At 39.1% G+C, this 13293-nt stretch overlaps 1 protein-coding gene across 1 annotated transcript in view; it reads left to right on the top strand.

Moving 5' to 3' along the window:
- Positions 1-5422: 5422 nt before the first annotated feature.
- LOC131076735 (uncharacterized) overlaps positions 5423-13293 on the top strand; it is an 82927-nt gene continuing 75056 nt past the window's right edge. Inside the window, exons 1-2 of the mRNA XM_058014044.2 lie at positions 5423-5974; positions 6763-7179. Coding sequence (XP_057870027.1) covers positions 5659-5974; positions 6763-7179 — 733 coding nt within the window. The 5' untranslated portion in view covers positions 5423-5658. The remainder of the gene's footprint in view (positions 5975-6762; positions 7180-13293) is intronic.

The following is a 13293-nucleotide window of genomic DNA, read 5'->3' as shown; positions in this document are numbered from 1 at the left end:
ACACTAATCTGATAACAACACTTCTTGCTAAGGCAGATCCTTTTCAGTTCCTCTCTTCTGCAATCACACTCTGCAAATTCCTCACTCTGGTTCGACAAGTATCAAATCTCCAACGCGCGGACACAAATACAACTTTTGCCAACGCCTGTAATATCAAAACTCATCGACCTTATAGACAACAACTAGGTCGGTAGCATAAACCCTAAACCCTAAATATTTCAAGTTTACACTTACAAGCGGTCCAATCCTGACCGTCCAAACACATTACATAGAATGAAACAATCTAAAATAAATCTCAAGACATTCTGCATCGTCCAATCTTCACCGCATCTGAAAATCAATAACCCATCATGCACTCTTCACACACCGCTAAGAAAAATGCTCATTCCCAAGGTAGGCATTTAATGCATTCAATCTTCACATGCAAGAACCACAAATAAATCCTTCACGTGCACACAACTGACGTGGTATCTCGATCCTTATCCTTATTCCTTAACTAACTGGTCACAAAACATCATCGGTTGCACCGCACAAGCCAAACTGGTAACCCTAGAGCTGAACTGAGACTACAAACCGGTAGTCACACTTAGTGAGCCCCGACACCGGTCCACTCCATCCCGTTTGACCAGAACCGCTTCCAATCTTCATACTAGTTCACCTGCTTGAGCATTTATTAACATCAATGACAACATACATTATCACCGCTTCATCATATGCCAACAATACCATCATATTAAATTGACCTAGCAGACTGACTTATATATTACACATGATATGCCTTATGTCGGCTTACAATGCATTTATAAAAGATATTCAATGTCGGGCTCGACAATAATTACAAAATGATTTACTAAATAAATCTACCTTGATGTTGGCTTCCTTGAAGTATTGATGCCGGTGTCAGTGCTAGTGTAGGCATGAATGCTTCCAATGCCAGTATCTACCTATATACGCCTCCTAGTGCTGGTTTGTGACTTCCATCAGATCTTGTTGCCATCAATGACAACCAAATTAATCCATTGAGTGTCAATCGCCAACATGATTGCCCATCAAAATTCATGGCATGGTGCAAGGCTCAAATGAAGAAAACATAGACTGCAAAGATGCCATATGATGAGAAGCCCCTGAATCTAGAAGCCATCTCCTTGAATCATGACTTGTAGTAGCACAAAGAGCTTGTCCCTTTCCTTTATCTGTCCCAAAAGAGTGATCCTTTCCTTTATCCTTTTCTTTGGAAGAAGAAGTCGAAGTAGACATTCTAGAAGGCAAACTGATTTTGTTCTTCTCAAGAAGATGTTTTAATTCATCAATATCCTTCTTGTAACAACGTTGTTCATCATGTCCCGACTTCTTGCAATATGGACAAAAAAGATTGTCCTTATATGATTTCCTCTTAGGTGAGGATGTAGAATCACCTTATTGTGGAGATGATGATTATGCTCCATCTTGTTTAGGCTTAGGCTTAGGTTTCTTTTGGTTCTTGCCTTTTACTTGATTTCTTTGATTCCATTTATTAGCCACCATAGCTTGTGACTTTGAAAAATTGAGAATCCCCATCTTAGTCAACTTAGATTGCTCAAGTATCAACATCTTCGTGAATGCATCAAAGGATGGTGGAGTGTAGGAGGCACTTTGATCCAATCGATGGGTGTGAAAGCTAGAGACAAGGTTGCACACTCTGATGGAAGCTTGTCCAACAAGTTGTAAACCAATTGAGCATCCTTTTTGTCAATGCCACAATCCTTAAGCTTTTCTCTTAGCTCATTTTCTTTTGTAACATAATCTTGGATTGTATCAAAATCCTTGGGATCCAATGTTGTGAGTTCACTATCAAGCTTGTAGCCCTTAATCTCATCAACTTGACCATACAATTTGTCATAAATATCCCAAGCCTCTTTGACTATGGTACACTTCTCAATGTGAAAAATGAGGTCATATGATACATACTTTCTAAGAGTTCCAAGTGCCATACAATTTTTAGTGAGCCATTCAACTTGAGCATTAGGATCAACCTTAGGATCAGGTGGTGTTGTTATTGTTCCATTTACATAATGAATGAGTCCTTTTTCCATTAGTTTACTTCATGCCTTAATCTTCCATGATGCATAATTATGTGGAGTTAAAAGTGGAAATTTAGGAGAAACCATAGCACCAAAATGAAAAACACAAGATAGAAAGAGGCACAATCACACAAGACACCCCCCCAAATTACTCAATGAAGAACCCCCCCCCCAAAAAAAATAAAAATAAAAAATAAAAAAATGATGGTTTGACACTTTATACTTAGTGTGTGTACAATGGGCCACTTGCAAAACAAGGCAAGGTGGAATTCTGATTTCAACTTTACAACTGCCTCAAATAGGCTATAAGAGACCTCAACAAATACTGCAAGTGATCTAAGCTAAGATCCAAGCAAAATACAAGTACCAAATAGGCCAAAAATGACCAAATACTGAAAGTACGATTTCTACTTAAAATCACTGCAAACTGATGGCAAATTAAAAAAGTAAATGAAAAATTATGCACTTTTAAAAAAATGGCACCTGAAAAGGAGCTCGTATGACCCCAAATGAAGCCTCTGAAGTTGCAAAATTGAGGATTAGACATGTACAGTCATCAAAAACTACAAATTGTGAAAACTCTATCTGTCAAAATCAGAAAACTCCTCCACCTTTGCGAAGCACGAAAATTAGCCCAAATAAAAAAACTTGCACCCAAAAAGGAGCTAAAATGAGCAAGATATGGCTTCTTGAAGTTGAACTGCAAAATCAAAAAGCTAAATGAGATGGGGGTAAAAATTAAAAGAAAATGCTAATGCAGGTTGATGTCAGCAAGTCATGAGCCTAAATTTAATAGCTGTATGGTCGTTGCCAAAACTTCACTGCTCCCCTATGTGGCATCCGTACAATATAGACAATGACACGTGGCTTGCTGTGTTTGGTTCCGTACAATACAAAATCTGAGGTAGATCATACGAAAGACTGAATTAGCAGGTAACCTAACCATCTGCATGGAAGGTGACTGTATGTTCGTATGCTGACGTGGACAAGTGACTGGTTGTACAATGTTGAATTGGCGTGCTAACGTGACTGTCAACTGGGCAGAACACGTGGCGCCATATGCTGATGTGTACTGCCAGGTCTGTACGATCGGTGAGGTGGCAGGCCTACGTGTCTCGTTGATGTGTCTAACTGTACACCTGTGTGGATGGTTTTTGACTAGTGTTGTTCCACCACGTGGTGCAGACTATGCACAATGAAAAGTTGCATGGCAGTGTCCTAGGTGGCGGCGACCAGGAGTGGGCAGAGCCAGTCACCGACGGGATAAGCGCCATAACGGTTGCCGGGAATGGTGGCCACTGGTGGTCGTTGGTGCAGGATGGGCGACAAGTATGGTGAGGGGCCTGGTGGCAGACGAAGCCTGAGATGGAGTAGGCGGTCGAAGGAGTAGTAGCTGACATCATCGGCCATAGCTGAAGCAGTTGCAGGTGTCGCTCGGAATAACATGAGCCGATCAAAAGGAGGATGAAAGGCTGCTGGCGGCGGGACGGTATTGAACGATGGGGGTTGTCGGAAACAAGCGGCGAGGGCCAGACAGTACCGTCCCTGCCCAAAGAAATAAACATGGCTGAGTACGCGGGGGGGGCGCAGGGACAGGGGTCTTGCCCAAAAAATATTTTTTTTTAATTTTTATAAAAAACTTTTGAAATACAATTAAAACTGCGAAAAATCTTTAAAAATGAAATCAAAATAATTTTTTGCAAAAAAAGTTTTTTTTTTTGAAAAAACCATACCGCCTAGCCATATTGGCTAAAAATTTCCTTCAATACCCAAAATTTGATTTTCACTCAATATAGCCAAATTTATACTCAAAATTCATGGAAATGGCCACTCGGACTCAATGGTGTCTTAGACGCACCCAAAAAGAGTAGCTCCCTAGATCCGAAATTGAAGCCTCCAAAAGCTCTCCAAAATGACTAATCAATGAAGCCCTATAGGCTCTGAACCATGTGAGAATTTTTTGAAAATAGCCAAGATCTAGAGCACATTGAATAGCACAATAGGAGAGACAAAATATGACAAGAATAAATTGTATTCCTATCAAGAGCAAATACCGATCAACTGGATCATCAAGAATTGTTACATACAATGTAGATGAGCCTGCTTATAAAGGCAAGGCAAAGAGACAAGAGAGCACACAATGATGACATGTGGCTCAATGAGATGCAAAGGTAGGTAGAGGTAGGTAGGAGAAATAGTAAAATATTTCACATGAGGTGGATCACCCACTGAAGGTGGAATTATCACTCCACAATAAGTGGATATGATAAAGTAACAACAAGATCACACCATAAAAGGTGGAAATTCTCCTACATACACACTCCCAGTGTATCACATCTCCCTAAATGTCTCATATGCAAACTACAATGTGGTGCATGTACCTAAGTAAACTTAAGTAAAGTGTAATTATATCCAAGATGAATAATTAATTACACCAACAAAAATACATAGTTGTGATGGAATCAAACTATTAATGTGCTCCTAAATCACTTCTTGATTGCAACATACCAATCTAAAGTGCTCCTTCTAAATTAGACGTGTCTCTAATCCTTGCATAATAGTTGGACATAATTATTGGTGTGGTTTTGACCTTCTTTGTTACCTACTCTTTAATTCTTCACCTTTGATGTGATAATTGAAATGAGATTATGATAATGTTAAAGAACGTCTTTAGGGATTTGTTATGTAGGAAATTGAAGTGGTAGACTTCCTCAAAACCAAGCCCCATATCTATTGTTGTTCATAATGTGTAGAAGAAGAATTCAAGTGTCAAAATGTAGGATGCATGATGTAGTGAATGCTTTTGCTAATGCAAAGTTGCTCTGATCTAAATGCTCTTGAAATGCTCTCAATGCTTGTTGATTCTCGTAATGGATGTTATTATATGATCATTAATACTTTAGAAGTTAACCCTTAAATATGTATTCCTAGATGTTATTTTGATATATTTAGTGCCTAAATTGATGATCAATAGTCAAATTTTCAAATTAAATTGACTTAAGAAAAGTGAAATAGAGTTTTGACAAAAACAAATATAATCATATAAAAGATTCTATTCTAGAAACACAATTATTGATATAATTCTAATCAAGATGGGCAAATGATAGAATCTAATTTGTCTCAACTATAAAAATAAACTTAAACAAATAAAATAATAAAAAAAACAAACTATTTCATACTAAAATCTATGAAAATAAACAGCAAAACAACATATTTAACAAAAAAAAATGAAATAAATACAAAGCAAAAAGAAAAAAATATTTACACTTTACCCATCTACAAACAATATGTATTGAGGGCAGCAGTATTTGAATCGCTTTCATGTTAATCTTTTAGGGTGAGGGAGGGTAGGGGGAGAGAGTTTTCTCAAAACACCACTTAACAAAATATAAAATAAATTTTAAGAAACATTTTGAACATTACAATAAAAAAATGCTGAATTGAATGCCTGTTTCCCCATTGAAGGTTTTTGAAGTTTTTTCATGCCGAGAATGTGTAGTAGCGACCATTTGATTCACAAAAGCCTGATATCCCCGCCGAATCGAACAAAGGTGGGGTGAGGAGGTTTAACATAGCGTAGGGCTTAGGGTTTAACGAGATGAGTAGATTTCTCAAATATGCTTCAGGGGCTACTAGGCAAATCATCATCGCCCAAAGATATAAAACAAAAACAACACCAATCCCTTTGATTTCACATATTCCAAAGACAGATACAACAGTTGCTCTGTTTTCATTTTCACATTTCTGCCGCTCATATTGTAGCGGAAATGATACTGGCAATGGAAATGGCGAAGAAAAACTCGCCTCAGGTTTATCTAAAGAAGCAGCTTCTCCAGATGTCAAAGACTTGCCCACTGGATCAGATGAAATTAAAGTTTTGGCATCAGAATTAGTGCAAGATGTGGAGACCAAAGGTAAGCACGTTTTTGTGTTTTTTGAACATTTCTATGGCTATTTGACAGTAACAAAACTGGTTAAAATTTGGGTTTTTCATTTATTTATATCAAAAACATTTTAAAGATTCTAAAAACATTGGATTAGACTGGAATGCACCTCATTAAAACTTGGTCACTGAAATGGATGGCGTTAAACCTGGGACACACCTGAGTGTACCATAGTCACTACACCACAGCTTTGCTACATATCCGTAGAAGTTAGGAGCTCATCGTGACCATGACATCACAACACTCTGGATTTGCAAGCATCCACTCAGAAGATTTGACTTTGAGTTAAAACTGAAAATAAGGATTAGTGGCAAACTCTTTTCATGGGAGCTATGGACCCATTGTATCTATTCCATTGCGTTACTTCTGTCCGAAGAATTGAGCTTGGTTTGCTCCCTTGACTTAGAGGTGGCTTAGCTACAAGTTCTGCAAACCTTGGACCAATTTTAGCTACATTGTCAAGATTCCTAATATACCTTGTTAAACCTTGGTAACACCAGAACTTTGCCACTGTCTGCTGATCTTTATCAATGCCCCCATCTACCGTTCTCTTCAGCTTTACAATATACCCTCTTAAACCTGGGTCACACCAGAATCTTGCCACGTGTCTGCTGGATTCATGATCTTTACCAGTGCCCCCATATACCATTCTCCTCAACTCCTCAAATGGGAATTGATGTTGATATATTTTTAAAACTTATTATAAGTTTGGGATTTCTATGGCCCTTGGCATTAAGAAAATCAACCGTGATTTGCAGAGCTCTTAGAGGAGCTGAGAAAATTCTGGGGCGGAAAGGAGGATAATTTGGAGAAGATTGCAGAGATGGTACTACGAAGAGCTGCTTCTGCAAAGCATGAAGAGAGTGACGAAGAGATCATGGAGAGCCTTCGTCTGCGTCCTGTTGAAGATGTTCGTGATTCTGAGTTCGAATCTGACTTTGAGGATCTTCATGAAGTTGCCACAGACATTAATGATCTTTACAATGCTACTGAATATACGGAGGAGAAGTTACTACCTAATGAATCAGAAGAAATGACTGCCGAGAAGTGGGATGGGATAATGGAGGAGTTTCAGGAGTTTCAGATGACAGAGAATGCTAAAGGGAAGGGTAAAACTTATGAACAGCAGAGTTTGGAAGAACATGTTGAAAATATGGCCAATAAACTGCTTCCAGGTATTTATAATATTGTTTTCTGAATCTCAATTTCTTTAACCATGGATGTGGTTTCAATTCCAAGTTGTTTTTCAATGTAGGCCCCTTTTAACATTGCAGAGGGTACTTGATTCGATAACATATATATCACACTTGAATCAAAGTAGAATTAAACACACATACAAGGAGCATGCTTACCAATATACAAACATGGATCGTCAAGGTGGAAAGTGCTTTGTCTTTCTAGATCACAGTCTGACGACTTGAAACTGTTGTGTAAAATCCAAATCTGAGGATAGATATTGAAGAGATATTGATGATTTAGAAATTTGTTTCTCTTTAATTATTATTATGTTACAACTACGATCCAAAGACCTTTTACATGAATGAATACTTGATGCCACTATTAGAGCATGATACTTGCACTGATAGAAGGGGATTTCAAAAGGCCCGTGAGCCTTGGTATATACCAGTCCAAACCCATATCATATTATCAACCTGTTGTGACCTTTTCACACATTGCCCCATTGCAAATGGGGACCCCCAGCAGTTTGCTTTTTAGGGTTTTGCCTTAGTGTTGCAATTTCATAAGTTTATTTTTGAGAGTTTAGAGTTAGGGTTTTTGAAAATTAATCCAAGTCAATTAGGAAAATCATGCTCTGAGCAGTGTCTGGATACCATCAAAATGTTTAGAAGGCCCCAAGGATGAAAAACGCAATTGCTTAGGGTCAATTCTGACACCTTCCTATTTTTGTGGGATTTTGCTTTTTCCTGCTTTTTTGCTTTTTCATTTTTGGCACTTTGGGACCAATCCGGGAAGCAACTTTTTCACCTGTTTTTTTTGCTTTTTTGTTTTTTTCAGCTTTTTTGAAAGTTGACCTAGGATTCGGTCCCTCAGGTCATGGCAACGACATTCCTATCTTCAGAATCAAAAAAATGTGTCTTCAAGTGCAAAAAGCAAGGGAAAATCTCCAGACAGGGTTTTGTTCCAGATGTTCTAGACAAACATGAATTGTTGAACAAAAGAATTCATCCAAGTGTTCATGGCAAAAATGGAGAAGGCTATGCCATTAGTGGAGTTGGCCATGTCCGAGAAAATATCCAACTTATGAGCGACTTCGTCTAAGGTCAGAACAAAAAAATGGCAAAGATGTCTTGCCAAGCATGAAATCCGTCCTCCCAAGCTAGGATTGACCAAAGCCATGTTAAGTCCGCTATAGGCAAATGTCCTAGCAGCTGCAAAGTCCGCCCTAGCAATGAAGGAGATGGTAAGCCAAGTGCAAAGTCAGCCTTGCAATGTCCAAAGAATCAGCAAGTCCGCCATGCTAAGTAAAGAAAGATGGCAAGACAAAGGCCAAAACCGCCCTCCATTTGGCATAGAACATACAAAGTCCGCCCAAAGAGAAAGCAAGGGGAGATGACAAACCAAGTGCCAAGTCCGCTCAACACTTGGCTTGCCAAGCACAAAGTCGGCCCACCTTTTGGCTTGCCAAGCATGAAGTCTGCCCTAACATGGCATACAAGCTGCAAAACTCTGCCCAAGGTTAGGCAAGACAATGTCTAAATCCACCTAGATGAAGATGGCATAGCATGAAAGGGAATGGCATGAGGTTGGCAAAGTCCGCCCAGCACTTGGTATGATTGGCAAGAAGTTAGTAAAGTCCGCCTATGTCAAACATGGCATGGAACTCACAAAGTCCGCCCAAGCAACATGCACACTTGGCATGCAAGCTGCAAACTCCGCCCTAACATATGATAAGCATCTGCTCAAAGAAGAATGGCATGGTAAAGATGAACTCCGCCCTAGCACATGCACAATGACTTGACAATTATGAAGTCCACCAAGAAGAAATCAAGGTGAGCATGGTATGAAGATGGCAAAAGAAGGTCAAGGTCTGCCCAGCACTTAGAAGAACATGGCCAATCAATCTTGAACTCCGACCTAGACACTTAGAAAATGGCATAACAATGATAAAGTTCGCCACAAAGTGGCTTGCTGATGTTAAAGTCCAACATGCACACTTGGCTTGCAAAGCCTAAAGTCTGCAGGAAAGAAGAAAGAACATGGCATGGAATTCATAAAGTCCGCCTTGGCATGAAAAAAAGATGTCCAACCAATAGCAAAGCCTGCCCCAGGAAGAAGATGACAATGGCTTAGGAAAATTAAAATCTGCCATGAATAAGAGCAAGCAAACGATGTCCAAGCAATGTCCGCCATGCCATAGGAAATGGCTTGAAAACTATGAAGTCCGCCTAGGTAAAATTGGCATGAAGATGATCAAGTTCGCCAAGAAGAAAGAAGAAATGGTTAGAGAAAGCGGTAAACATGACATGAAGCACTTAAAATCCGCCATGGACGAAGGTTTAATCAAGTTTGAAGTTAGGAAAATAAACTCAACACTTAGAATATTTTTATTATATTTTTCCAACACTTTGAAGAAATTTTCAAAATATCTAACACTTAGGAAATTTTTTTTACTCGAGGAATCTAGAAGATTCCATGCCAACTCGTTAAAAAAGAAGATATTTTGGTTAAATGAAAGGTGGTGCCAAGGTAAAAATTAGAAACTTTCTTTCAAAAATTTTCGATGAAGATTAAGTTTCCATTTTGGAAGAGATTAGGTCCGATGAATCTAATAAGAGAAAAACATGAAGTTGCTAAAATCATTGAAGTCTTCAATTCTATATCAAGTTTAACTTGTCATTTTCAATTCATTCTTTCCAAAGTTCGATTGCGAAAGGTTTTGCTCTCTCAAGGTTAAAGTTGATAGATTTCGAAGGACAAAGTAAATTTTTTGAGTAAAGAAGAAATTTACCAAGAAGTTCTAGAAGTAAAGACAGATTTTTCATCAAGAAATTCAGTCAAAAGTATAATTTCAATGGTTTAAAATCTGAGTTTGACTGATTTCTTTCATCCTTCTTGTCTTAATCAATTATTCTCACAAAATTTTCTAAGTGTTAAGCCAAATTCTTCCATTTTCAGTCTGATTTTCACAAGAAATTTAGCTTTTTGACAGGCTGAAAGTGAAATTTTCGAGCAGAAGGTCCAAAAATCAGAGTTAGAATCTTAAATTTTCTTGGTAAGTAATGTCAAATTTTTCATGTTTATTACAGGTTGATGACCACCAAAGGAGGACCTTCAAGAAAAGTTTAGATGAAGTTCACCAATAAAGGATTGCAGGCGGAGTCAAAGATTAATTCCAAATGGAAAAACGTTACAGACACCAACTTCGGGCACGTGGATTTCAAAGATTTCAAAAGGAGAATGTATGGGCAAAATGGACTCTTGCCAACACCTATTGCTCGCTGGATGATGAGAAATGGCATTGTCCAAGTAGCTGGATTTCCATTGGCTATGGAGTGCTTTGAGTTGATGATCGAATGTGCCATACATTACAACTCACAAGAAAGACAATTCATTGCGCTAGATGGGAGAATATTGGCTCATCTCGGAGAGTTAGCCATTCAGGAAGCGTTTGGGATACCAAATCACAACTGGACTTCCTATAAAACTAAAGAAGAAACCAAAAACTTTATGAGGGACAGCTTGAGCTTTGCGCAACAAATGTCAACAAGTTTTGTGGCTGGAGAAGCCGAGGCCCACCCTCAAGAGAGTGCCGAAGAAATTGCTTCATACTGACTTCAAGGAGGACTATGGTGATATCATTTTACATCTGAATAGAGTAATGGGCAACTCTCAGGGTGCGCCATTTGAAACATGGATGTGCTATTTCATTGACGAGATCACCTCTGGAGTCAGAATGTTCAATTGGTCCAGGATAATCAGCGGCAACTTGAATGAACAATTGAAAAATTTGGAAAGGATGAAGTCCTTTTACATGAGCTCCTACATTGTTTACTTACTGGCAAGAAACTACAGATATGCAGGACTGATCGACAAAGACATAGTAGGCAATGGCGAGAATGAATTCAAGTCCTATGACTGTTATCTGTAGCTGCAGCTTATTGAAAAGGCCCACTTCAAACGGGTAAATGATGCATTTCTGATGTACATCACCAGGACATTGCAGGGAGGAACTCATCAGAGGCTTACTAAGGAAGCCAAGAGCTTAATAAGCAAGTATGGATCTTGGTTTATCCAGTATCCAAGATTTACATACATGAGTCCAGGGATTTACCCGATGTCCTTATTGGCTTCCAATCTATCCCACTAATAGAATGATCTTACTTGAAGTCCTTAGGCAATCAGAAACATATCAAGGCTTCCAAAGAACAAAGCAGAAAGCGACCATTTTCTTTTCATTTTTCACTGGAAATATGTTGGAATCTTGCCCAACGCCACAAGCAGCTGAAGGTGCCAGATTAGAGATGCAGTGGTATCCATTCACATTTTACCGATCCAGAGTTGATTTTGATCCTCATAACCATATTGGATCAGTGAATGGAGAAAAGTATAGGCATAAGGTTGATTTGGAGGATGTTTGGGCAAATGTTGCAGACGAGTATAATACCAGGAAAAGACTATGGTCTAGATTGCCAGTAAGCTTGATTAGAACAACTGAGCTTTTCCGTGTACAATTAGAAAATGATGGGGAGTACACTCAGCCGCACTTTGATGAGAATTGGCCTCTTCCCTTTGTGAGATGGTTAGAGCCAGAGCTCGTAGATTTAACCACCTTAATGCGGTCAATTGTCAAGTACTCACAATGGTGGGTTGATCAGCAAGTCCAAGTGCTAAGACGAAGGAATTTGACCCTCACTTATAACTTGGTGGGCGAAATGGAATCATATTCTTCAAATGCAGGAGTGTCCCAAAGTGTCGAGCCAATTGAAAGCATCAATTCCAAGAAATGGAAGGAGGCAGTTGAGGGCTCTTCGAGGTCAAAGGGGAAGAAAATTGTTAATAAGGAACCTACTCAGAAGAAGTAGAGATCAAAGCCATCCCATTCTGCTGCATCCAGGAATGTGAACAATGTATTAACTATTTAGGATGAGTCATCGGCTGAAATCAGGATTCCTTGTCCAATCCATGAGGGAAATATGGAGTCAATCCAACAGAAAGACGAAGAACCCCCATCTCCTATAGGCACAAAGATACTTGAATCAGAGAATGAGATGGATATTCTGGATGAGGATTTTCAAGAGGGAATGATTTTCGCTCTTCGAGGAGTTCAGGATATTCCATGTGAAGAAGGTAATCAGGAAGAAGAAAGCATTGAACAACCTATGATTCCGGATTAGTTGAAAGAAAGGTTGAAGATAAAAGCGCCAGTAGAAGTTCAAGAGGAAGATGACACGGCTGATTTCTTGGCCAGATTAGAGATTGTTGCTGCAAAGAAGCCAGCCAAGAGGTTTTCCACAATTCAGAAGGATGAAACCGACTGTCATTTAGTACAAATTGCTGTGCCAAAAGTGGACAAGGTGAAGGAGGATATTACTCCTCAAGAGCATGAAATAACCACTATCAACCTGGGACCAACTACCAATGGTCAAGAGGTTGAAGACTTGGACAATTCAATCACTTACGTGAAGGCAAGATTGGACAAGGAGATTGCAAAGAAAAGAGAATACAAGAAAGAAAGCGATCGCCTAAAGGAATATATTCAACACTTGACCAAGCTACTTAACCAAGGCGATGCAACAACTCCACTTTTGAATCCTTCGCAAGAAACAATTGAAAATTTTGGAGAAGAAAAAGTGATAGCAAGGGAGGCTAATGAATGGATGGCAAGCAAAAGAGAAGAAGCAGCCACATTTGTGGACAAATTGATGCTGACATATGGGCAAACTTCCTTTTTTCTCTCCAAAATTGCGAGCATGGCGGACAACCTTTGTGATGTTCAGGATAGAATTATCCCGTGCCTCGAAGTGTTAAAAGGAATTCCTAAGCAAGAATTGATTGATGGAAACGTAATTGCAGTAGGGGCTGCATATGATTTCAACACATGGCACTGGGCATTGGTTGCACGAAGTGAAGTCTTAGAAAAAGTGAAGGCTGATAGCATTAAGGCTGAGGAGAAGATTAAAGAGATTCAAAACAAGATTTTCCCTATGACTGTTGATCTACTTGAAAAGGAGACCATCCGAGAAAATGATATGCAGGCAGAAAATTTAAAGCTCAAAACTCAGGAAGTTTTTTCCACCATCATTGGACTAGTCCTGAAGCAGAATTTA

Source organism: Cryptomeria japonica, chromosome 10, assembly GCF_030272615.1.
Source record: "Cryptomeria japonica chromosome 10, Sugi_1.0, whole genome shotgun sequence".
Classification (NCBI taxonomy): domain Eukaryota; kingdom Viridiplantae; phylum Streptophyta; class Pinopsida; order Cupressales; family Cupressaceae; genus Cryptomeria; species Cryptomeria japonica.
The sequence above is the reverse complement of the archived record's forward strand: the minus strand, read 5'-3'. Positions and strand labels throughout refer to the sequence as shown.